General features: G+C 33.8%; 3 protein-coding genes across 4 annotated transcripts; 1 reads left to right on the top strand and 2 right to left on the bottom strand.

The window, feature by feature from the left end:
* Window positions 1–118: 118 nt before the first annotated feature.
* On the bottom strand, window positions 119–5,485 carry LOC132625212 (uncharacterized). 2 transcript variants are annotated; one of them, XM_060340048.1, is made up of 5 exons: window positions 4,582–5,485; window positions 4,425–4,486; window positions 2,547–4,301; window positions 1,097–1,259; window positions 119–920 (listed from the first exon to the last, which is right to left on the bottom strand). In XM_060340048.1, exons 1-5 carry the CDS (start codon window positions 4,760–4,762, stop codon window positions 211–213), a joined length of 2,871 nt encoding a protein of 956 aa, XP_060196031.1. In that variant the 5' UTR covers window positions 4,763–5,485; the 3' UTR covers window positions 119–210. The 2 variants fall into 2 exon arrangements, with proteins under 2 accessions (XP_060196031.1, XP_060196030.1); XM_060340047.1 differs by having other exon boundaries at window positions 1,058–1,259; window positions 4,582–5,484.
* An 8,561-nt stretch (window positions 5,486–14,046) lies between these two features.
* On the bottom strand, window positions 14,047–15,425 carry LOC132621946 (uncharacterized). Its single transcript, XM_060336425.1, has one exon. The coding sequence runs from the start codon at window positions 15,075–15,077 to the stop codon at window positions 14,394–14,396; it is 684 nt and encodes a 227-aa protein (XP_060192408.1). The 5' UTR covers window positions 15,078–15,425; the 3' UTR covers window positions 14,047–14,393.
* Window positions 15,426–20,726: 5,301 nt separating this feature from the next.
* On the top strand, window positions 20,727–24,890 carry LOC132622941 (uncharacterized). Its single transcript, XM_060337632.1, has 10 exons — window positions 20,727–21,156; window positions 22,221–22,316; window positions 22,935–23,019; window positions 23,202–23,323; window positions 23,458–23,482; window positions 23,578–23,661; window positions 23,733–23,762; window positions 23,843–23,948; window positions 24,035–24,099; window positions 24,481–24,890. Exons 1-9 carry the CDS (start codon window positions 21,064–21,066, stop codon window positions 24,096–24,098), a joined length of 705 nt encoding a protein of 234 aa, XP_060193615.1. The 5' UTR covers window positions 20,727–21,063; the 3' UTR covers window position 24,099; window positions 24,481–24,890.
* Window positions 24,891–25,018: the final 128 nt, after the last annotated feature.

Here is a 25,018-nt window from a genome sequence, read left to right as displayed (position 1 = left end):
TTTTCATTTTGTGCCCGTCAAATTGGTGGAGGGAAAATATTAATCTTCTCAGTATTGTTCATAAATGCTCATTCATAAATGTAAAAGCAACTAAGCAAGTATAATAAATAGAATCAGATGCAGAAGAATCTATTGATTTGTACAAAATACTTTGCTTGAAATTATTGAGGCGAGAGTTATCACATGAGAACACTGATAGGCTTACTAAATTTAACTAGAACCGTAGAGGTCTAAAACAACTTCATCTACTAATACTTGGAGAATATGCCTATCAACTTCAGTGCCACATTCAAATTCTTCAATCTCAAAATCCGTCCATTTACCCAAAGAATGGCTCATATCCCATTCTATTAACTCGTCGGGGATCAACCCAACAAATTCTGTCCACTCTTTGACCTCTTCAATAATATCAGCAATTAGAATCTCTTTAGTCATACTTGATGGCAGTCTAGTCCAGGTTCTGAAACCAGAATCAGAGTATCGACCAAATTTTGAGTCTAGGTACTCTAATAGACAATCAAAGGCAAATCCTTTAAGCTGACTCATCTGTTTTGGGTCATTACAGCCAAGCAGCTGACCAAACGTCATCCATAGAAGACTTGATAGCATTTCAAGTTCATTCAGGAAAAACTGGTTCAGAGAGAACCCATCGTCTACAGGTAGAGCCTGTTGTTCACATGTAGCTCCAAATATGAGTTCAGTATTCAAAACGACCTCTTTTGCGTAACTGAGTTTGCTTCCTTTTAACTGATCAATCTTGCTTAGCACTCTAGAAATGTTGTTAACATGGTCTGTGATCAGTGCTCTGTAACTCCTCCTGGTGAATAAAGAGGTTGCACAATCCGAAAGATCTCTATCAGGTTCTGGAAAGAGGGGTTCATCAGAGATAGAGTCCACAGATTCAGCAAGCAATTTGTCCTCTGGAGGTAAACAAGCATACATGTTAGAAGCATGGATGAATGAAATCCAAATTTAGAGGTGTCTTTTCTTTTTTCGTTTTCTTTTGAGAGAAAAAAATAAAGTTTGCAAATGGTAAAATTTGAACGAGGGACCATACTTGAGCTACTATTGGGACTGCTGGAGAGGTGGACCATACTTGAGCTATTATTGGGACTGCTGGAGAGGTGGACCATACTTGAGCTACTATTGGGACTGCTGGAGAGGTAGCTGTCATTTGAAAAGGTAGCTTCAAGAACACATCCTGGACTACGGTGATCAATATCAAGTGAATTGCCAACAGTTGCCGAATCTGGTGTGGACTGAGCAGAAATTCAAAGGCAATAATAAGATTCAGATTAACAATAATAGGTTTCTAACTGAGGCACATTTACAAATGTTCATGTACTTGAAAAGCAAGGAAAGAAATTATTAAGGGGAAAAATACTGAATAATAAATAGTCCTTTCACTAATACTCTTTGGCTGAGTGAGGAAAAAAGAAAAGTACTTCTCAAAAGCCTAGTCTACATGATGACAACCGAAAAAGGTTTCAGTTGATCTTGGGTGTTAAATTTTTCTGAGGCAGCAGCTAAAAATTTTACTATCATAAATCAGGTGCCTAACCTGGGTGTATGGACTTAAGGAAACGATGATATACTGCCTTTTATGCATTAAGGAAGACAGTAAAAACCATTAGCATCCTTAAATACTACTTCCAGACTACTATTAGTACAGTTCCAACGGTTGCCTTTGTTTTGCATTTATTAAGAAGCCAAAAACAGTTAATATTCCAGCTTTAAGCACAGATGTATACATAGCCTCAACAGAAATAAACGTAGCCTTACATACGAATGTATTTGCTAGCTTTTTGGTGCAACCTGGTCATAGTAAATGATGTAGAATCCTGATGGAGATGATATTAGATTTGCACAATCTGTAACTTTTGATGCACTTTCTTAGTGCTGTTAATACTTGCATATAAAATTTAGCCCTTATCAAAAAGAGAAGCCAAAAACAATCAAATGGTACTAAATCAATCAAGCAAGATTGTGGTTCTTTGTATGCAAGAGCTACATGATTGTACCAATTTGATACTTCCAATCAGTTAGTGTTAATGGTGCCAAATCTTCTCATAGCAACTAACAGTTCAACCCACTCAGCTAAAGGCAAATTAGTCGGATCAACCAATCATAAAATTTAGCATGAAGTCACCAGTATTGAAAGACTATGCTCCATTTATCTGCAGTATTACTAGGCTTCTTTATTTAGTCTTTCTAAATGTTATCTACTATTAGCTTTTTCTCTGTGCTCTTATTACATATTATAAACCAAACAGAAGTGTTCGTCTGTAATACAGTGTGCTCTATAAGTAATCTTGACTGCACTAGCACCGAGTATTAGTTTAGTATATAATATAATTAGGCAGGAAGAGAACTAGTTTCATCAAACGTAATTTATGAACTATCCACAAGTTCAAAGCTGTTTACCCCCTTAAGAAACGATAGGTATTGATGTCACTCCAGCTTTAAAAAGGAAAATATTTCCTAAGAAATCATTCAGTATTTCATTCTTTGCAACTTCAGATAGTTAAAATTTAAGCAATGCTAACCTGGAAATTCATGCAAGTATTTCTAGAAGACACGTCACCATCACCACACAATTCTTCTTTTCTGCTAGGTCTAAGAGGCAAACTATCCAGATGAAATTGTCTCTCTGCATTCAAAGCTGTTATTAGCTCCTGAAGGATTGTTGCAGTGCTTTTTCTAGGTGCAGCACCCCCTTCTGCGAACTCTTCTTCACTAGTCAATTCCTTTAGCTTTTGCTCCAAAAGTGCTCCTAAAATGTCCCCTTTCAAAGGAAAGGATTTCTGCAAGCATGCTGTTTCATCATTTCCTTTAAAGAAGGATCTCCCTGTAGTAGCATCAAAACTTGAGCTATGTTGAGACTTCCTTTTTGTGACTTCTCCATGAATGCCAGCCTTCTGCTTCATCGCAGATTTAAATGTAAATGAAACAACATTACTTCCCTCAGAACTATCATTGATTGTGCCACTTTCTCGCAAACATGGCAGCTTTGGTTTAGTGGAGTGCTTATCAACAGAGGAAATCGGAAAAACAACATCTTTTCTACTTGTTTTGTCTGAACAAGGTCTTGATTCTCTTCCCACAGAACTTTCACCTTGTCTAGAGACATTCATCAATCTCTTCTTCCGCACCGGAGAGAGGCAATCACTTCTCCTTGAATAAGGTTTTCTTTCAGTTTCAAACTTGCAGCTGGATGCACCTAACCTTCTGTTCTGTGCAACAAAATTTTTGGTATTATTCGTAGATTCTGTAGCTGCTAAAACTTTGTTGCTCTGCAGACTACTTGGCTTAGACTTCATAAGACCTCTCTCTCTATACTGAGATGTTTGACTTTGCTTCTGCTTATGCACATGAGTGACAGATGATACATCCTTCTTCACATTGCTCCCTTTGCGGGTGCCATGCATCTCTATTTGACTTCTGCTTATAGGTCTCTTGCCCAATATGAGTTCTGTACAGTATGATACATCATCTATTTCTATCTCTTGTTGATTCCTGCTGCCAAAAATGGGCAACCTTGGCATATTTATTCCTGGACCTTGACAAGAAGGTTCAGAGTAACTGGAAACAGGTGACGAAACAGACGATGGGTGTTGGTGTTCATCCACATTTGGTGTACCATTCTTACTATGAAGCAAATAACCACAATTTTTACATGAAGGCACAGATGCTCCTTTCAAAGTCTTTGAATCCACATAGGAATTAGGGCATTCCGAATGGTGTGGTGCAAAATCTGCTTTATCCTCTAAGGGAGAAAAATATCTAGGATAAGTGAGAGCACATTTCGCCCTATTCTTTTGCAACCCCGGTTCCAAAATTCTAGTTGCAGCCCCAATCAACCTAGATGCATTCCTACCAGAAACATTTCTAGGACTTTTTACTGGGGAAACCAACTTAGGCTGATGTTTCCTTGGCCTTGATAATACAGTCTTCAACTGCAATGCTTCAGCACTAAATCTGCTGACCGGACGTCTCTCGCTCAGCCCTGTCTTTTGAAGCTTTTGAGGCCTCAATTCACGCTTTATTTCGGCCTTCTCAAAATTCATATCTTCATTATCAGATCCGCCAGGCTGAGCACCAAGCTTCTCTGCCATATTGCTCCCAATTCCAGAAGCTGAAGCCTTTTTGGACTTACCGCCTGGTCCTGCAGGCATTGATTCCAAACCCATGAGCCTAGCAACCAAATTTGGAGCTTTCATCTCGCGCTTGCTTTCACAACGAGCATTAGTCATTCCATTGTTCTTTGCATTTGGAAAACCCCCACTGTTCTCATTAGCAATCTACATTGTTCATACAAGAACCACAAACAATAAAAACAAGGACTTTGTTGTCAGGCTTACAGGTGAGACACTAGAAGAAGGAAAAAACTAAATGTAGCAATAATTTGTTCAAGAAATGAGTACCAAACGAATCTTTGGCTGCTTCTCATCCCCTCCAAACTTCTTTGAAGCCTCTTTAAAGCGAGCTATAAAGATGCAACACAAACAAAGAAAATATTACCCCTCTAGCTAGAATCACCTGCAAGAAAGTAAAAAATGAGTGGAATGTGGAGTAGCTAACCTGATGAAAGCAGTTTCTTTGGAAACAGCTTCTTCTTGGCAAATCTACGGTTCCAATCAAAGAGCTGAAAGAAAATGCCCGCAAAACCTCCAGGCCTTTGAGGTTTTTTCTCAGTAATGGCTAATGATGATGCTGTTATAGCTAAACTGTCATTCATTTCTCTAACTGAGCTAACACTCATCCCTCAAAATCCTCTCTTGAATTTCTTCACCTTTTTTCTCACACTCTACTGAATGTGATTCACCTACTTTGGCTTCCCAAAAAAATTCTATCAAACATTATCAGCATATTAATTGGAAAAAAAAAAACCGCTGGCCCCTCTGCCCACCCCACTCACATTTTCATGCAAGAAACAAAGCAAAAACCCAACAAAAACATCAGGAACAAGAAAATAGTAATGAACAGTAGCACCCTGAGCTGTGTTCAATTATGACCAAATTTTCACAAGAAACCACTCTCAAACAAAGAAAACAGCAATACCCAGAATGTTTTTTACTTTCACGCAAATGTGCTACTGTTCAAGAAAACAGCTAGAACTGACTATAGGACACTCTTGGAAGATAAAAAAGGAAAGAAAGAAAAGGGTATTGACTGAATCTTGGATTACCATATTCTTTTTTAAAAAGGAGAATCATTTGTACACTAGAGGTAGCACATGCTAAGTCACGCAACCATATAATAAAAATCTTTTTTTTTAGGGTATTGAGGAACCCCAGAAAGTGAAACCTTCTGTTCTTCCAGAGAAAGAAGAGAAGATTAGCAGAATAAAGCTGTGCTGTGTGAAAACAGCTCTTCTTTCCTTTTTCAGGGTGGAGAGCACAGTTTGATGCGTAGGATAAGAAAGAATGGACAAACTGAGCAACCCCACGCTTCCTGGTCAACATGTCATGAGAACCAACATCTTGGTTCAATGTTTCGTACTATAAGACAAAATTATATACGGTCTTCAATGTTTAGTCTTTTTAAATTGTGAAAAATATTAAAATCTTTAAAGTTGCTTCATGAACTCCGTGAGTAGTTATTTGTGTAGCATTACTTTGTTTGGTATGTTACGTAAAGTTACGGGCTTACATTGCAGTTATTTGTGTAACATTACTTTATTTTGTATGTTACGTAAAGTTAGGATTTACATTCTAGAAATCAAAAATTTTAATAAGGGTAGTCAAAATTACTAAGTTAAAACTTTTTTTCTATAAAAAGGAATCAACGAGCTATACATACATAAAGTTTTTTACTTATATATACATTTCAGGGAAACTCAATTGAATTCTCTTTACCATACGTATCTATTATTACAGGGTTCTCAGGTACATCATTATGTGATAATATGTTCATATCGATTTCCACTTCTTGACTTTGGATCATGAAAAACTTACTTCACGTTGTATATTGATGGCTTGTGATTTTAAAGGAAAAAAAAAATCTCTAAATGAATATGTAGAAGTACGTTCTGATGAGATTGAGAAAGTATAGTTTCTGAACCATTGGATGATTCAAAGAAATTTGTTACTTTGATTTTTGCTTAGGGCCTGTTTGGAAAGCCACCTCGTAATTGGAATTGGTGTAATTACTAGGATAGTAATTACACAGCCTAGTAATTACACAGTAGTGTAATTACAACGACCTGTTTGTTTGTCATAACGTAATTACAGTGTAATTACAAGCGTGTTGTTTGGTTGCACAAGTGTAATTATACAGTTAATTTAATTTAAAAATAAAATTTAATTATAAAAAATTTAAAATTAATATTTAAAAAATATTGCCTTTATAAATAATATTAAATTAGTTATTTAATAACACATTGTTTCTTGAAAATATATTAATTAATAATCATATATTTGTAACTAATATTGTAACAAAAATAATTGATATATATTTTTCAAATTAATATTTAATTATAAAACTTAAAAGAAGACTTTTTTTGTGAGAACGTCATGGATTGGATGTTTGACAAAAACATAATATTAATAAATATAATGCCATAACATCATTCAGATGTTTGACACAAAAAATCCATCAAATGTAAGTGAAAAATAAACAACATGCAATGTGAAAGCAAATAACTTAAAATTGAAAATATAACCTAAATTCAAAATTCAAAATAAAAAGTTCAACATAATACTCTTATGTCAAATTCCAACATTACATAAGTAAGTTCCAATGTAGCTTAAGTAAATAATTCAAAAGAAAGGAAAAATATAAGTCTATAACCCCATTCACAATGAAATTATACTTTAATAACGTCACCTGTTATATGTCAAGTTTGTTAATAACTCATTCTTTCCAATATTAAGAGGTGTAGTTTTAAATATTAGAATAATAACACGGTTATGCTAAATGAATAAAATAAAATAAAAAATACTAGCAATTACATGGAATCACAAGAAGTAAAGGTTGGGAATGAAAAGAAAGAAAATGAAAAATAAATAATATAAAAAGAAAAATACATTTTAAAAAATAAAAATAATAAAAAAGTAAAAATAAAAAATAAATTAAAATAATAGAAATAAAAAAATATTTAAAATCAAAAAAATTAAAATAATAGAAATAAAATAAATTAAAAATAAAAATGAATTAAAGTAAAAAAATAAACAGACTAAAAAGTAACCCTATAATTACAGGGTGTAATTACACCCAATTCTCAGCCCCCCCTTGAGAATTGGAGAGTGTAATTACACCCTGTCAATTACACTCAATTCCCACCTAACTGTGTAATTACCTGGTCAAACAAACAGGCCAAACTGTGTAATTACACTCAATTCCAATTACCTGGGTGGCTTTCCAAACAGGCCCTTAGTCACTAAGAACACCATAGCAATGAATAATTTAGAATCAGAATGGGTATAACTAACTTCAGTTAATTAATAGTGGTTGTTATATATTACTGTCAGCTTTATATATTAAAAACTATCACCAGAACAACTGTACTTATTAATTATATCCTACACTACTAATTGTATCAATTATATTATACTTGACCGAATACAAGAAATTACATTTGAAGCAAAATATTTTCATGAGAAACAGTCAAGCCTAGCATATTTTTTCTCTTTGCAAACATTAGTGCAAAAAGCTGAGCTGTATTTTCTTTTCTTTTTTTCCTTTCCATCAGTACAGTACCGTGGAGTCTACGTCGTCTGGTAGTTCTGTCGTGACATGGATCTTGGAGCGTAGAATTTGAAAAACTTAAAGCATTACCACACTCGCTATATTAAAAGTGTATCACACTCTCCTAGTATCTAGAGTGGAAAGACCACGTGGCATTCCAGCGTAGCGAGTGTTGTTGTAGTTGGTACTTGCGAGTTGGTGAATAAATTGACCTCGGGTAACTTACCGACACGTGAATGTTCAAGTGCCGGCAAGGATATTGCTTCTCGTTCAACTATGTTGTTGTCCATCCCCTATTAATGACAAACTAATTAAAGTGCTACATAGGTTAAAAACAGAAAAAAACACAATTTGGGTCCCTAACTAGCATGATTAGATTCCCACTAAATATTTGATAATGGAGTAGTTCTTGTACTCTTCCATTATTATCGACATCAATTAGGACGTTTAGTAACTTTTTCCCCTGATAGTTAGTTTTAATTTTTGTATTGTGCAATCCCTTTCTTCATCCTTACTTGTCACGTTTGCTTTTTTAGAGTCAAAATGTATGAATTTTGATCAAGCTTTTAAGATGTTTTTTTTGCATCATATTAATATCAGAAGAATTACAATTTATAGTAGTTTTTCTATAATTTCCGAATATCCAAATTTTAGTTTTTAAATATTGAATTAGTTAGCTTAAAAAATTAATCAAATTAACTTTCGAAAAACAAAATGTAACAAGTAAGTGAACGGTCGTAGTATATAGTTTGACATGACATAAAATTTTAAAAAAAATTGCATTGTTTTAAATTTTAAACATATTGTATCATTTGTAAATTATAACATTTATATGATCATAAATATTTTGTCATTGAAAATTATAAAAATGTACTAGTCTTTTCTTAACAAATTAATAAGAAATTTTTTCTAAGAAATGAAACGGAACAAACAATGACATCAATTTTCTTCACGACTATAGTTGGGCAAACATTACTAATTGCCCCTAAAATACAAAATATTTATCCATTCATACCCCCTCCCAAACTATTTTCGCTTCTACCCCAAACGGTTGAAAGTATTTACCCAGCATACCCCTCGGCCAAACCCCTTCCTCTTCGTGATACCATCGCAGTATATTTATATATCACGATGGTATCATGGAGGACTAAGAGAAGGGCTAAAACAACCCTCCACGATACCATCTCGATATATTTATATATCATGATGGTATCATAGTCCTGAGAAGTGTCTCATTGAAGGACTGAAGCAGTCCTTCATGATACTATCACGGTATATGTATATAAAACGATGATATCATAGAGGAGTGTTTCATTGAAGGACTGAAGCAGTTCTTCATGATACCATCACGGTATACAAACATGATCATTCATGATGATATTATGGAAGACTAAGAGAATGACCAAAGTATCTTCTATGATACCATTTCGGTATATTTATATATCATTTTGGTATCATAACTGGAAATAACTGGGGACATCTCAGGTAAATATTTTTAATTTTTTCTGGGGGTACAAAAATAATTGATGTATGAATGGATAATTTTTTTTTTAATATTTGAGGGGCATCCGTGGTTTTTCCCATTATAGTTTGATGACAACTCAAATGACAACTCAAAGGAGTCGCCAACTAAGAACGAAAAGGACACAAGTAATGAGAATGGTTTGGTTGAACTTGAAAAAGTATTCATAAGTCATGACCAGTCAACTTCCATTCACAACGTCGTACGTCAAATTATTCCCTGATAATCTATGTGTTTATCCTTATCATCATTTCTCCGACGCTATTTTTTGTAATTAATTTAGAAAAAATAATACTCCCTCTGATTCAATTAATGTAACTCGATTTTTTTATTAATTCGTACTAAAAAAAATGACCTCTTTCTATATTTTAAAACACTTTATCTTTATGCAATGATTTATAATCACACAAAATATATGTTACTCATTTAAGATCACAAGTTTAAAAGTCTTCTCTTCTTTCTTAAATCTTGTGTCCAATCAAATGAATTCACATAAATTGAAACGAAGAGAGTATCTTTTAAAATTGAAACAAGTTAACTTAAACTTCTCATTTTATTTCTAAACAAGTTTCTATAATAGCACAATGGCATAATTAAGATTACAAGTTTCAGAATGTTCATAAATACAGGAATATTATAGCATATTAAAGACTATAAATTATCCTTTTTATATTAATCAAGTTATATCATATAAATTGAAATGGGTGGACCGATGGAGGCACGGAGTACCCTTTTTCCAAACATCTAGTAGTGAATTTCAGAAAAAATACTCATTTGCTCTAAATGAAATATTATCGTCAAGAAATAGTACTCACTAGTTCTTATGAGGAAATAGTATTCATTCCGTTATGAATGATCAATTTGGGGGATAAAGATCAAAATCCAGTTTCCAGTGCACGTGTAAATTAAGGCATTGACTCTTCAGATTTCTAAATATATAATTACATATTTAGAGAGAAAAAAAAATACTATAGACAGATGTAATATAAACATTTAGGAAACACTCAAACAAGACATAGTCAAAAATATAAGTTACTTTTATTAGTGAAAAATGACTATGCCAAATCGATAGACAGGCAAAGAGAAAATGGTTCTGACAACAGGTTTACGAATGCTTGCTGTTGATACATGTGAGAATGAAAAGTATTAAATCCAAAAATATAACAACTGAAAAACTGTTGGATTATTTTATAACTCCATTTAAAAACTCTAAATACTAACAATGTGGAACATGTGTATTCTCCGAATGGAATTAATTGTCAGGAGACGGACCTAAATACTGAAGAGAAGATCAAGATTTTTAATTAGTAAATCCAACATTGATTTTGCATTAGCAAAAAGAAGCATTTAATATCTTGTAACACAGCAATAAATCAAGCTATCAAGTCTAACTCATTGCCGACGTTTTTCTTTGCCTTTAGCTGGATGCTGAGCATTGCCCATATGATGTCTTAAATTTTAGGTCCCAAATGTCAAGGTACTGGACTAAGAAGTAGGTCTATTGAATATGTTAAAGCAGCATAATTAATTGTCATAAACTTAATAAAATGCTATTACAAATTAGTACTAATAATTAATAATTCAGTTGATGTTGTATCACAAAAAAGAAAATCATAGAAATAATAGTATACCAAACTACTTCAACTTGTCATAACGAGCCAATAAAAAAATGGAAACCAACAATTCCAATCAAAAAGGAATTCCATGAATTAGTTGATTGAGTCACTATCAAGTTATTGAATCTTTTATAAATGATCACCTAATAAGAATGAGGAGCAAGAGGAAAGCATAACTTTTCAAAGGCTCTGCAAAGAAGAAGAAGAAGCAGTAAGGTCATAGTTTTTAAAAAATTAAAGATATTGTAAATAGGTGTGTTCAAAGAGAATATCTAATATAATTCCTATGACATTTAAAACTCTTATATCTAGCCTAAAGGGCTATCTTTTTTCAACCAGCTCAGTGTGTCCCTTACAAAACGACCATAAGTTATTGGAGATTTGATTGAAAGATGATGGTGTTTGCTCTGGTACAAGTATAAAGTGTGATTTATGTTTCCTTGAGTGTAATCCAATGTGGGATGTATCAACTACAAATCGATGTGTTTGTCCAACTATTCACCCGATTCAAAATAAGTGTCTATTTAATCATTTGCATAGATAAGTAATTCTTAAAAAGATATTTTTACTAAATTACCCTTAATCAAATACTCTTACTGCCTAATTAATATAGTTTCGTAATTAGATAAAAACTCACTTATCTAAATAAGGATAAACTTGAAAGAAAATAATTAATTCGTTCTTAATTATGTAAGTGGACACTTATTTTGAACCAAAGTAAAAAATCTAAGTGAACACTTATTATGACCAGAGGGGGTATTTGGTTTATTTACGTTATGCCCACATAATCAATAATTTAAGGTTTTTTTTTTTCTTTTCACACCCACATTTAATAGCTTTGAACATAGAGTGTTTGTCTAAGCACTCCTTAAATTTCTCATTAATTAAAACTCTATTTGTTGAAATTAAAAAAAGAAAAAATTGAGAAAATGTACTTCAATAAATGACATTTTATGTTTTGAAACGTCAAATATCTTAAAATAAGTATAAGCTATTAATATTTTCAACTAGACGTACTGTAAACGTAGCAAGCCAAAAAAGAATTTGAGTAAAGTTGGCCTATGGGTACTACCTATTTGTTTAGATTGTGGACTACATAAGAATTACATTCGCTAACCGTTTTTAATCATGTTATTTAAGTTATATTCAATTTTTAAAATTATTATTTTACTTATACTCAGAGTCCGTATTAACGAATTTCACAAAAACTTGTCTGCTCCTCCTCCTTTTTCTTCTTCTCCTCCTCCTCCTCCTCTCATTCTTAGTTGTTGTAAAACCAAAGTTGTAAGCAATGACCAAGACATTGTTCTTCTTGTTGGACTTGGTTACTCATTCCAGCTCCAAACATTCAGCTAATCAATTTCCAGGATTCTGTTCTATCTTACGACTCAAGTTTCGACATCTTCTTTTTGAATTACTTGGACGGAGATCGTTGAATATATGCCCGTGGATACATGACGATAAAGTGACCCTTAAAGACATAAATGTTTTTCAACATAAACTTGTCCACTATCCAATAGATGGTGGTCTTAGATCTACATGTCAGTTGGATGAAAAAATACAGTGGAACTTATCAAGAGTTACATAAATTGAGATCCAAAATTAGGCTTGGTAGTACAAATTTCAGCCATAAGAGTTTGGAGTTTGGGACGGTCAAGCTAAATACAAGCATTATGCCGAATTGTCTCAAATTTGCGTTCGGCAAGCCCTATTTCAATCTCATATGTCTAAATTGATTCTGATGCGACTAAACTTACAAAAATTATAAATTTCGATTATGCCTTAAATAAGAAGCTTACGCTATTTGTGCATTGGCCCAGACTTCACTGCTAAATTGGTCCCCAATCTGTTATTTAGAGGCTGCAACGTCCTCTCCATTATGCTACTTGCTCTTATTTCGTCTTAATGTTTCACATCTGTTCTAATGTCCTTTATTTTATCTGTAGCCAAATTTTCCAGTGACACCATAAACCACATTAACCGACAATTGGATAAAGGATCTTTCTCTCCTTATAAAATAAGTAAATCTTGGTGAATAAGTGAGAATTGCAAATGAAACTTTAACCAATAGTTAACTAATCTGTACAATTAAGATTGTAATTGCCTTTAATATTTTTTTAATTATAATGACAATTCGCAAAAATTAAAAATAATTAATTTTACCTCTAAAATTACCTGATAGTGTATGATGCACTAAACTTAAACTCATCTGTCATAAAACTACCAGTTGCTTTTAGTCCTGCCATCCAAAGCAATAACAACTGCTAGAAAGTAAACCCATTCTTGTCAAAAGGCAGGAAAAAATTAAAGCAAACCCATGTAATTTCATCGTTCTCTCAGAAGAAACAATTAATAAAATATTTCGATATAAGTCATAAGCAACCAACTACGACTACTATACTTTTGTCTGCAGTCTTTGACAGAACAAAGAAAGAAACCAAATTCCAAAGTACGAAAAGTTTTTATCCTGTGGCTCATATGCCATGTCATACTTGTGTATTCTTTGACTTTTAGATTGATGGTCCCACTTTCACCATTTGCAGATCTTTCTTCCTCATTCATCTCCTCTCTACTCTTTTTGGAAGCTTATCCTACGTAAATCTTAGATCTTCTTTTGCTTCTTCATTTATTTCCCTTAAAAAAATTATTTTTAAATTTTTATTCAACTAGTTAAAGATGTTCTCCTTTTAGGCATGTCAGTTATATTTTTTATTCTAGAATTACGGCACTTTCATGGAGTAAATAAATTCACAATGAAACAGTCAGAGCGACATAAATGTCCTTGAATAACATGCTTGCCCAACTAAAAATGAAATTCCATGCTTTGCCTAACTCATGATTTCATCTTTATGATTGCTTTTGTTGCTGGGTTTCATAGAAATAATGTCAAAAACCTAATTATTTGTCAAGGTTAATGGTATTTTTACCTTTCTATTCCTTTTTTTTTTTTTTTCTTGAAAGCAATCGACGGATTTAATTTTTCTTAAATAAATGATGGAATTGCTTGAGAGAAGAAGGATTAATTTTAAAGTGTTTGAAATAGAAAGAGTTAGGCAAGGAAGCAGCATAAATCTGGAAGAGGAGAGAGGGAGAGAGAGTAACTGGGTGGGGCTGTAACTTGGCCCATTTTTTGCTGAAAGTGTGACCCAAATCCACTTGGCGAAATACAAATGGAGTCTCATACAAGTATTGTGCCACGTAATAGTTGTGGCTCGTACAAAAAGAAATTTCTCTTCCAAGTACATAGAATCCCAGCATGTGCCACAAACCAATTGCACAAATAACAAAATATTAAAGCAGAGAATGGTACGTACACACACTGATAGCAAATTCTACCTGTTCTTGCCCGAAAAAGAAAAAAAAAAGTGTGGCATGAAAATGAATTACGTCCATTTCCCTGGCCCCAACTTGTTCTTTCCTCAATCTCATTCTCAACAATGTCATTGTAATTGAAAAAAGAAAACTAATTAAGGATCATTTACTAGTAGTACTTAAAAATAATATCGTTACACTAATCAATCGTCTCTTCTTGGCTTTTTCCTTGCCAATATCGTTACACTAATTAATCACCTCTTCTTGTTTTTTTCCTTGCCACTTGAAAAGATAGAGCTCAAACCAAACAAATTTGCTGGAGGGACATTTAATACTGAGTTGATTTTAATCCCACTGCTGTATGGATTACTTGGAATCTTTCTCAAAGGAGGTTTTTGATGATGACCATTAGAAAGAGAGGAAGATGATCTCTGGGAATTCTGTTTATGCTTCACACTTGGAGTAGAACCAGTTGAATTACTTCGAGGTAGAATTGGCAAAGGACATAAAGTTCTTGCATAACTATTACTACTACTTCCACAATTCACACTATTACTGCGTTTGAATCTCCAAAATGACTTTGAGGCCTGTTTTTCATTTGAATCAAGAATCCCACTTCTTGTTTCATTCTTGAAGCTTGTGTTATTGGGGGTGATCGACTTATTACTTTTTATTGGCGGCTTTTCTGCCTTGTTGGGTGGAGTTGGAGGAATTTTTCGCTTCATTTCAATGGGGAGAATTTTGCCATCAAAGAAAAGCTCATCGGCTGAAGAAGATTCAAGATCAAGGCTTTGATGAAACACACAAAAATCAAAATCAAGACCAGAGTTAGAAGAGGATGAATTAGTTGATGGAATTCTAGCAGTATCTGTTTGAGAAATGTCGTGCGAGAAAGAGATACGAGGACTCGAATCATCAGAACATAACTCAATCGCCATTGTAGTTGGCTTCAAAATATTTTGTTTCTTGCTGTAAAGAATTTGAAAGAACAAGTTGGTCGAAAAGATTAATTTAAACAGATGGGGGTCGTAAAGGAGGGGCCTAGTAAAGTTTGAAAAGTCCAAACCTAACTAATAAAAATTGCAACCGTCAAACTGATCCCATTCATTGGAAAAAACAAGTTTGATTAATTTACTAGGGAAAAGTGGAGTGTATCATTCAATTTTGCTACAGGAAAAGCTTTGACAAGGTGATGAAATTAGTACACCGAAAGGCAGGATGATTAGTGGAGAAGTAGAAGCTTGGAATGAGAGTTATAGGATTTGTTTGGAGACTTCATAATTGAATCGATTTGACTAAGAGCTCTTTGGATTGGCTTATAAGCGGATCCATTTTTAACTTATTTGAGTGTTTGACAAAAATAGAAAATAGTTTAAATTAAGTTAAAAAATGCTTAAAATAAGCGAAAACCAAGAAGTTGCTCAACATCAACTTTATTTTTTTTGGCTTAAAAACCATTTTGATTTGACAAACAACTTTACCTTTTTGTCCCTTATATTTTATGTTAATTTCAATACTACCCTTACTTCTAAAAACTTTTTAAGCACTTTTATCCAAACACGTAACTGCTTATTTATAAATAACTTTCAGCACTTAAAAGTACTTTAAGCACCTATGCTTAAAAACCACTTTTTTTCAACTAATCCAAACGGGCTCTAATATATATACACATTAACCGTGTCAATTTATTTTTATGAAATCAGTACAATTAAATCCATCGTCGCACAATCGCAACATTCCTCCTATTTTTTAAAATTAACTATATCATTATCTTATTAATATAGTTAGTTACTTGTATAAATTGAAATGTTTTACTAATTTTTTTCGTACAATAGACCCTTGTGGTCCTTGTACATTGAAACAACTTTTAGAAATGTAAAGTAAGGCTGCGTACAATAGACCCTTATGATCTGACCCTTTTCCGAATCTCACACGTAACCAGAGTTTAGTGCACCGGACTGCCCTTTCTTTTTTAATGGATTTAGATATTGAGGTGTAGCTTTCTCTCTCTACGGTTTTGCTAGAACTTGTCAAGCCCGTGTGCCTATGCCATTTTTAAGGCCCACATATATACGAGGAAATATTCTCATACGACCCATTATAATTAAATAGAAGAAAATGATATCTTCATACCTTTTGCGTATTACTTTTAGATTTTTTACATGCGGAGAATGAAAATTTCTAGTAAAAAGGATATAAAACTAAAATAAATTTGTAAAGGATAAGAAACCAATTGACCCTGTACCAATATAATTGGTTTTAAGTTAGTAATGAGAAAATCATCTCAACCTGCACCTCGGTACCTTGATCCATTTCCAAACAAAAGTCCTTTTCTCTTCTGCTAAAAAGGTCGAAACATCTCTTTATCACTGGGGCAGAACGTTTTAAAAGAAGGATCCTCCTGTGTGCTTTTTTATACTCTCTGTTCTTATTTTTTACCCCACCACTTGTCATATGAGCGTACACAGAGAAAGCAACTCCTCAGCAACCGGGTGTTACCCCATCATTAATTAATGGTTTCGGATATAAATTGGTAATGCATTTGTTCAATATGAACGACAGTTAGTCGAACTTGGGCACTTTGGCGTACCATTAGTCGAACAGCAAATTTTAGATACTGAATGATTAAATTAGAGAACTCCATTAAATATCAGTTTCACATCTTATCACTCTTCAAATATCCCTTTCCTGTACTTGTAGCCCCATTTCGTTCTTATGAATAATAATAACACTTTCAATTTTTAATTCGGACTTACTTGACACCTTCAAGTTTTCATTTGGACATCTCATTTTCTGCACAACACAAAATTGGATGCATTAACTTTCATGAATCCTCTCAGTCAAAAATTTCTATATTTGCACATGTGATGACGTTTTCCCAATTAGCATCGTTTGATATGCTCCTCAGAATAAAGCAACTTTTATTTTGGAGAAAGTTTATTATTACAAGTGAGACATGACATGAAGTACTATTATACAAAACAATGAAACATGACATGATGTATTATTACCCAAAGCTATGAGACATGACATGATATACAAGATTATCCAAAGCTCCCGCAGGTTCTCGACACACAGCCACAAACGAGCAGAAGCGTAGATTTTACTTTTTAAAATATCAGTGGAAAAGAATAGCCATTACCCTAAAATTGGCTTCTCTGAAGAGGATTCTGTTGTTGATTTGGACACGTGAAATCTGGAGTCAAGCTTTGTAATTTCTAAACTTTAGACATTTACCCAAATATATTCCGTTGAAAATTGTCAACTTCAAGCATTTGGATCTGAAATTAGACTTGACAGTCCCTAGCTTCAAACTCGTATGTCTGAAATTTCAGACTTTAGATCCTTCCACTTTAGCCCCGCTTGTCTGGAATTGATTATGAGACATTAAATACTTTGTAATTTTCGGCCATTCTTTTAACAACGATGCTCGAAGCGGTTATTTGTCCAGTTGCCAATAGAAATTATTGGATTAGTATTAGAAGGTTTGAATTAAATGTGAAGTTATTTGGACAGTTTTAAAGCACAATCGTGTTAAATATTTGGACAATTTTAAAGCAAAATCGTGTTAATTTTTTACTTAGTAAGTTATGATGACCCGTTAAGATTTTGTGGCCAAATTCTGGCGATTCTTCGGGATTTATGACTAGACAAGTTTTCCCTTCAATTTGAAATGAATCAAGATTTGTGACCAAATTCTAGCAATCCATTAAGATTTGACCATAAATCCTAGCAACTCGATAAGATTTGTCACGAATCAAGTTTTGGCCATCAATTTGAAAACCTTGACGATTTTGCTACATAATGCTGAAAGCAGATCCATTTTGGCATAACTTTTTAAAATGAAGTCAAAATTTAAAAGTGGTACTAAAGATGATTGTCTTGATCTCTTTCTGAAAATTCTAAGATTTTATGAAATTTTCGAGATGAAAGGAGATATCACGAGTAGTTCTTGTCTGAGATCAATCTGAAATAATGCCCGGCAATACGTTTAAGAAACGAGTCCGGAACCAAAATGCCCCAAAAAAACATTTTGAACCAAAATACCCCAATAGAAAAAAAAGTTACCAAAGTACTCATAGCGCAGTATTTTACTGCGCTATAGCACTAACGGAAAAGGAGTCGTTAAGTGCTATAGCGCAGTATTTTACTGTGTTATAGAAAAAAAAAATTGGTACTTCTATAACGCAGTAAAATACTGCGTTATAGAAGTACCAAAAAAAATAATAATCTATAACGCAGTAAAATATTGCGTTATATAAACAGTACAAAAAAAATAAAAAATTGGCCAACTTTATTTTTTGCAACACTTAGTGTTATTTTTCATATTTTGACCAATAATTAGTCGTGTGTCAAGATTCCGAAACGTCAATATTTTATATAGAACCTGATATTTTTTTCTGCGTACAATAATGTAGGCTCAATACATCAAGGATACGTAAACGTTCGGATCGTCATTTTAGGGGTTGAAAGGGTGCCCGAAGTAAGTTTTGTTTGAAAAAACTTAGTGTTTTTTCCATACTTTGACCAATGATTAGTCGTGCGTCAAGACTCCGAAACGTCAATATTTAATATAGAACCTGATATTTTTTTCTGCGTACAATAATGTAGGCCCAATACATCAAGGATACGTAGATGTTCGGATCGTCATTTTAGGGGTTGAAAAGGTGCCCGAAGTAAGTTTTGTTTGAAAAAACTTAGTGTTTTTTTCATACTTTAACCAATGGTTAGTCGTGTGTCAAGACTCCGAAACGTCAATATTTTATATAGAACCTGATATTTTTTCTGCGTAATACATCAAGGATACATAGACGTTCGGATAGTCATTTTAGGGGTTGAAAAGGTACCCAAAGTAAGTTTTGTTTGGAAACTTTAGGGTGTTTTATTTTTTAAGATTTTTATTTAAGCGTGTTATTTTTTAATCAAGACATAACTTTATTTTGAATATAAATATAATTCTAAAAAATATAGGGACAAAAACTAGTTGTAAAGTCGTCAAACTTTAGATGGTCATAACTTTGCGCTCGGACGTCCGTTTTACGCGTTTTTTTTTTTTGAACTTGCGTATTTTTTCGATATCTATGCGGATAAACCGCCACAAGGCGGTTTGGCCGAGCCGATTTTAAAAAAAACGCCTTTTATCCCATTCAATTTCGATTTTTCCCCAAATTGGCGCGAAATTTTCAGTTTTATTTACTTATAAGATGATGATACGCAATAAATTTCAACGTAAAAATCCCGGGGTAATGTAGCTGTGAATGTCAATTTCACTTCTACGGTTTCAATTTTTGAAAATAAAGCTGACTAATTTTCTCGACATATAAAGTTGACTAAAATAACCTTACATTCAAATACTAAGTTTTATCAAACAAAACTTACTTCGGGCACCTTTGCAACCCCTAAAATGACGATCCGAACGTCTACGTATCCTTGATGTATTGGGCCTACATTATTGTATGCAGAAAAAAATATCAGGTTCTATATAAAATATTGACGTTTCGGAGTCTTGACGCACGACTAATCATTGGTCAAAGTATGGAAAAAATACTAAGTTTTTTAAAACAAAACTTACTTTGGGCACCCTTTCAACCCCTAAAATGACGATCTGAACATTTACGTATCCTTGATGTATTGAGCCTACATTATTGTACGCAGAAAAAAATATCAGGTTCTATATAAAATATTGACGTTTCGGAGTCTTGACACACGACTAATTATTGGTTAAAGTATGGAAAATAACACTAAGTGTTGCAAAAAATAAAGTTAGCCAATTTTTTTTTTGTACTGTTTATATAACGCAGTATTTTACTGCGTTATAGAAAAAAAAAATTTGGTACTTCTATAACGCAGTATTTTACTGCGTTATAGAAGTACTAATTTTTTTATTTATAACGCAGTAAAATACTGTGCTATAACACTTAACGGCTCCGTCTCCGTTAGTGCTATAGCGCAGTAAAATACTGCGCTATGGATATTTTGGTAACTTTTTTTTTTGTTGGGGTATTTTGGTTCAAAATATTTTTTTTTTGGAGCATTTTGGTTCCGGACAAGCTACTCCAACTCTCAAATCACGAAAAAATAATTTGGAGAGAAGAATCAAGAGAAAACAAAATTGTATCACTAATTACTCTCTTACTATCTTATTCTTCGATTTTATTATTACATGTTGTTTCCTTTGAGTTGGTTACCGCATTATTTATTGCTGCTACTGTTCCTTTCTCCGTTACTTTCAACATGTCTTTTTCACAACTAGATATAATTCCTTTCCATACCCGTTTTTTATATGTTTTACTTGAGCAGAGTGTCTATCAAAGACAAGCTCTCTACCTTCACAAAATAGGGATAAAGTTGCGTACACACCACCCTCCACATACCACTTGTTGGATTACACCGGGTATGTTGTTAAAAAATTATTATTCTCTTAATCATAATAATGCAACCTATTTCAATTGAACTACCCTGAGGTGGAGGACTAAAGTGGGCCAGGTGGATCAAGAAATAAAGGCGGCAAAATCGGAATGTTGAATTCAAGGCCCGTCTCGTTACTACAGCAGCAGCAAAATAACAAACAAAGGGCATATCTCATTCAACAATGTGACCCAAAAAAGGCAAACAAAACTCTGCCGCTATAAATAAAGGCAGAGAAACTACCATCGGCCGGCCAGTTGGAGGAAGAGCTCCACCAATAAACGCCGCCTCCTTCTGGCTTTATCTCATTGTTAAAGCGTTACGTGCAATGCACAATAATTAACCAATTTAAACAAAAGCCTCTTAAAGAATTGAAAAATAAAAAAGGACAGGCCTGGTGCACAAAACGGGCCGTATACATACAAGAAAAATAGAATCCACTTGACGCGTGAGAATTGGGAGATTGAAAAATCAATTTGATTGTGTTGGGTATATCAGGTGACATAATTTAGGAAAATGAAGGTGAATTGGGAGGTTAAGGATTGTTGTAACCATGACCAAGTCATCTTCCTTGTCACCATTGCTGTCTACACCGTCTGCATTTTTATAGTAACCTTCTCTCTTTTAATAATGCTTTACTATCATGGAAAATGCCACCTTTTTTTAGACGAGCCAATAATTTTTTTTTTCCTTTTTAGCACCTCGATTATTCCAATTAGTACATGTTATCTCTCACTAGCACGGTACATGGTAATTCTGTTCTCCTGTGATTTTTTTTTCCACTTTAAAATTAAGGTCACATCCCTGGGTGCTAGACGATTCAATAATTGACAGAGCATAAATTAGCTCATCTATTATCATTTTCAATTAGGCTTTTTTTTTCATTTTAATTTCTAAGTTGTGGTATATTAATGATGCATATAGCTTGGTTTTCACGGATTTATTTAGCAAGAATTTCAATTGGCTGACATAATTAAGGTGCGAGAGCAAGTGTTTTTCATTAGGCAGCTCAAACTGTTACAACCGAAGTCGAATACTTCTACATGTTGAAACTTAGTCCACCAGCTTTTGGTTCAAAGTCACTGTGAAATTGCATAATATAGTTCCTAGGGAAATTGAGTAACTAAACTTAATTCAGAAACCTGCTGCTTTATTTCCTTGTGGATAAGCTTTTCAATTATACAATACTTCTGGGGTTATCAAAAAAAATTATACAGTACTTTTGTCAGACACATGTTCCATTTCATCTATATGATTATGACCATGTCTTATATGTTGCTTGGACTCTTCAAAAATGTCGACTGGTGTGTGTCCGATCCTCCAAAGGTAGTATGTTTTTTGAGGATCCGACACAGGTGCAGCAGCCTTTTCGGAGAATGAACAACATATAAGACTTGAGTTGATAAGGTCATAATTCATCAGCTTGCATTTTTGACTCGTCGCTGGTCTTCTTAAGAGTAAGACAAAATGCCAAAGTTTGCATGTGTTAACAAATGCAATACCATGTCATTTGCAAATAATCTGACAAGATTTTGTTGCATATGGCAACTTCAAAGATTGTCCATGTGTAGAAACTAACCAATTGTTGTTGTAGTTCTGAGATATTTTCTATTTGGGTCTTCCTTCAAGATTTTAATGTTCATTTTTCTTGTTTCTTTTAACAATTGAAACAGTTATGGAGAACATTTATTATAACACCTTTCAAGCTCATTACTGTGTTTCTTCATGAAGTAAGCCATGCAATTGCTTGTAAGCTCACATGTGGTGAGGTAATATCTCCTCGGCAATTCTGTAGATATAAATGATTTAGGAATTCATCAAAACCATCTGTACTTCTATATCGATCCAATTCCATTCTACTAAGTGACAGTCTTTGGCTTCACCTCTATATATATGTATTGCAATTTAGTAGGATCTGGTTAATCGTTTCGCTCTTCGATGTTTAGATAGAGAAATTTAAGATGTCAGTTATTTCAGAAACTCTAAGTGAGACTCAATTTACATCACATGTTAATATCCACTTTGAACTGTTGCGCAAGTCAAGTTGAACCTAGACAATTTTCCAACGGAGTATTTGCAGATGAATTTGACCTTCTTTTTTTGCTTTGAGAAATGTACTGGTTCAACCACAGTCACTTGTCAAGTCAGACAAACTATTTATACAACATGAGATTCACTATTTACACTAATGGAAAAAAATGTATTGCCTTAAACCCTGGTGTCTTGTGGCTTGTGGTGAATGATAAGGAATGGTTTGGTTGCTGCTTCATGCTAGATGTGACATGCAGAGTTGGTTCCCCAGATCAATACAAGCTGATAATGTAATAGATAATTTATACATTAGTCTTAATACTCTGAACAACTCTTTTCCGGGTTTATTAGTACAGGTGGTGGGCCTAGAAGTTCATGCTAATGAGGGGGGAGTGACACAAACGCGTGGTGGGCTTTCTTGGGTGATCTTGCCTGCTGGATGTAATTACCCTTCCTTGAAACAATTTCCAATACACCTTTAAGCGCTTGAAGTATCTTGTTGAGTTCCAAATTAATATGCATTTCAAGTTAGCACATCCACTGTAATTTGCTTTGTTTACTTAACCTTTTCTTGCACTGACTATTGTTGTCCTCTTTTTTGCTTTTTCTCTTTTTGCCTAAAGATCTGGGTTCGTCTTTTTGGGGAATGGTTCTCATACTCGCATCGACAAATGTTCTCACCGCAATGATAGCTGCTGGCTGTTTTATTGCCGCTTTGTTTATCGTGCTCTTCCTTGCAAAAAATGTATGAAACTAAGCAAGAAAAAACTTGCATTTATATGCTGAATATGATTGTAGATAATCAGGTCTTCAAATTTATTCTACAGCAACTTTTACTTTTTACCTGTGTAGTCTAACTTGCTTTACTTTCTTGAACAGTGGACACTTAGAGGACTTTGCATCGGTTTGTACCTCCAGGATCCTGATAAGTTTTCAGTACTTGATATACAACTGCTATTTTGTCTTCACTCATTGATCGCAACAGACTGGATTTTCCAGGATTTATCATTTTCATTGGTGGAATTTGGGCTATGCAAATAGAAACGGATGTTCGTATGCTCCGTTATGTAATTCTCTTCATAGGTATGAGCTCTTAGTCCTTTCTCCATTCTTTTTTGTCGTGTTACTTATAAGGGTTCTCTCATTTACTGCAGGTGTTATGAACAGCTTGTTTTCAGTATATGGTATGAAATATCCTTTCCATTTACGAAATAAGAATTCTCCATTGAAGATGTCACATGGCCTAACAAATATGACAGTGCAGATATCTATGATGATTTAATATCTCGAAGAGTGAACACAAGTGATGCTGAGAAGTTTGCTGAACTTTGTCCGTGCTGTTGTGCTGGTATTTTTTGGGGAGTCCTCTGGTTAGTCATAGTTTCAGAGAGAAGCTGATTTTTTTCTCATAATTTTGTGTTCATTTATTCTTCACTTACTATGGACAATCCTATAGGGGAATGATATCTTTTGCATTTCTTTTTGGAGCTATGTACCTTGGACTTGCCCTTTTATCTTGAGGTATTCTTTTTGCTGCAAACTTCCTCTTTTTATCTCTAAGGTTTTATCGGTTCTCTCTGACGGGTGTTTTAAGGGCTTTGTATATGGCCTTCATTAATTCTGAGTATTACTTGTAGTTTTTTGTTCACTTGTAGTGTGTTCAGTGATCTTTTTAAAAAAAAAAAAAAAAAAAAGAAGAAGAAGAAAGAAAGGGAATTGCAGTTATACCTGCCAAGTGTTAATTCAGAAACATGGAAGTGATGTTATGAGAAAGCTTGATTTGTTCTTAGGCTCTCAGTGACTTGTATTGTTTTATATTCTTCTTTCGGGCTAGACTTCTGTGCATCATATAACTTTTCGTTATGTCATTTCCTCTGAATCTGATTATTTTCACCTTTTTAGGTTTTTTCAGATGGGTTAACATCCTTACGATATGGCGGAGCAAAATTCCTGTCGGCTCATCAGTCTTTCGATTGGCTGTTGTACAGTATTTCATTAACCTTAGATGCGACATTCATTTTTGTCCAGGGGTGTACTCTTATCATAACCAGGTTGGCACATTCTTTTTATCCCTATTAGATGGGGTTAGTACAGTTATGGCTTGTATTTGTATAGCAAGATCAAATACCATGGCTTCCAGATCAACTGATTCCTCGGCTAAATTAGAGAAATAGAAAAATGTTTATGTTTATAAGTCTTGATTTCACTGTAAATCAGTGAGTATAGTTGTTTGATGCCTGAACATGACTTGTTCCCCTTGTATTTTGTTTAACTAGATTCAAGCGAGTGTGAAGAACTTGATTAGTTTTCCACTGCTGTTATGCTTGCACGTAATTAAGACTTTGACGGACAACACTTTCGGCTTTTAGGAATTGGAGTAGTTAGACCACCCCCCCTTCTTTTTTACAATTGATTCTTTTGAAATGCTACCGGCAAATTT

This window comes from Lycium barbarum, chromosome 12, assembly GCF_019175385.1.
Source record: "Lycium barbarum isolate Lr01 chromosome 12, ASM1917538v2, whole genome shotgun sequence".
NCBI lineage: Eukaryota > Viridiplantae > Streptophyta > Magnoliopsida > Solanales > Solanaceae > Lycium > Lycium barbarum.
This window is presented reverse-complemented; position numbering and strand designations above follow the sequence as displayed.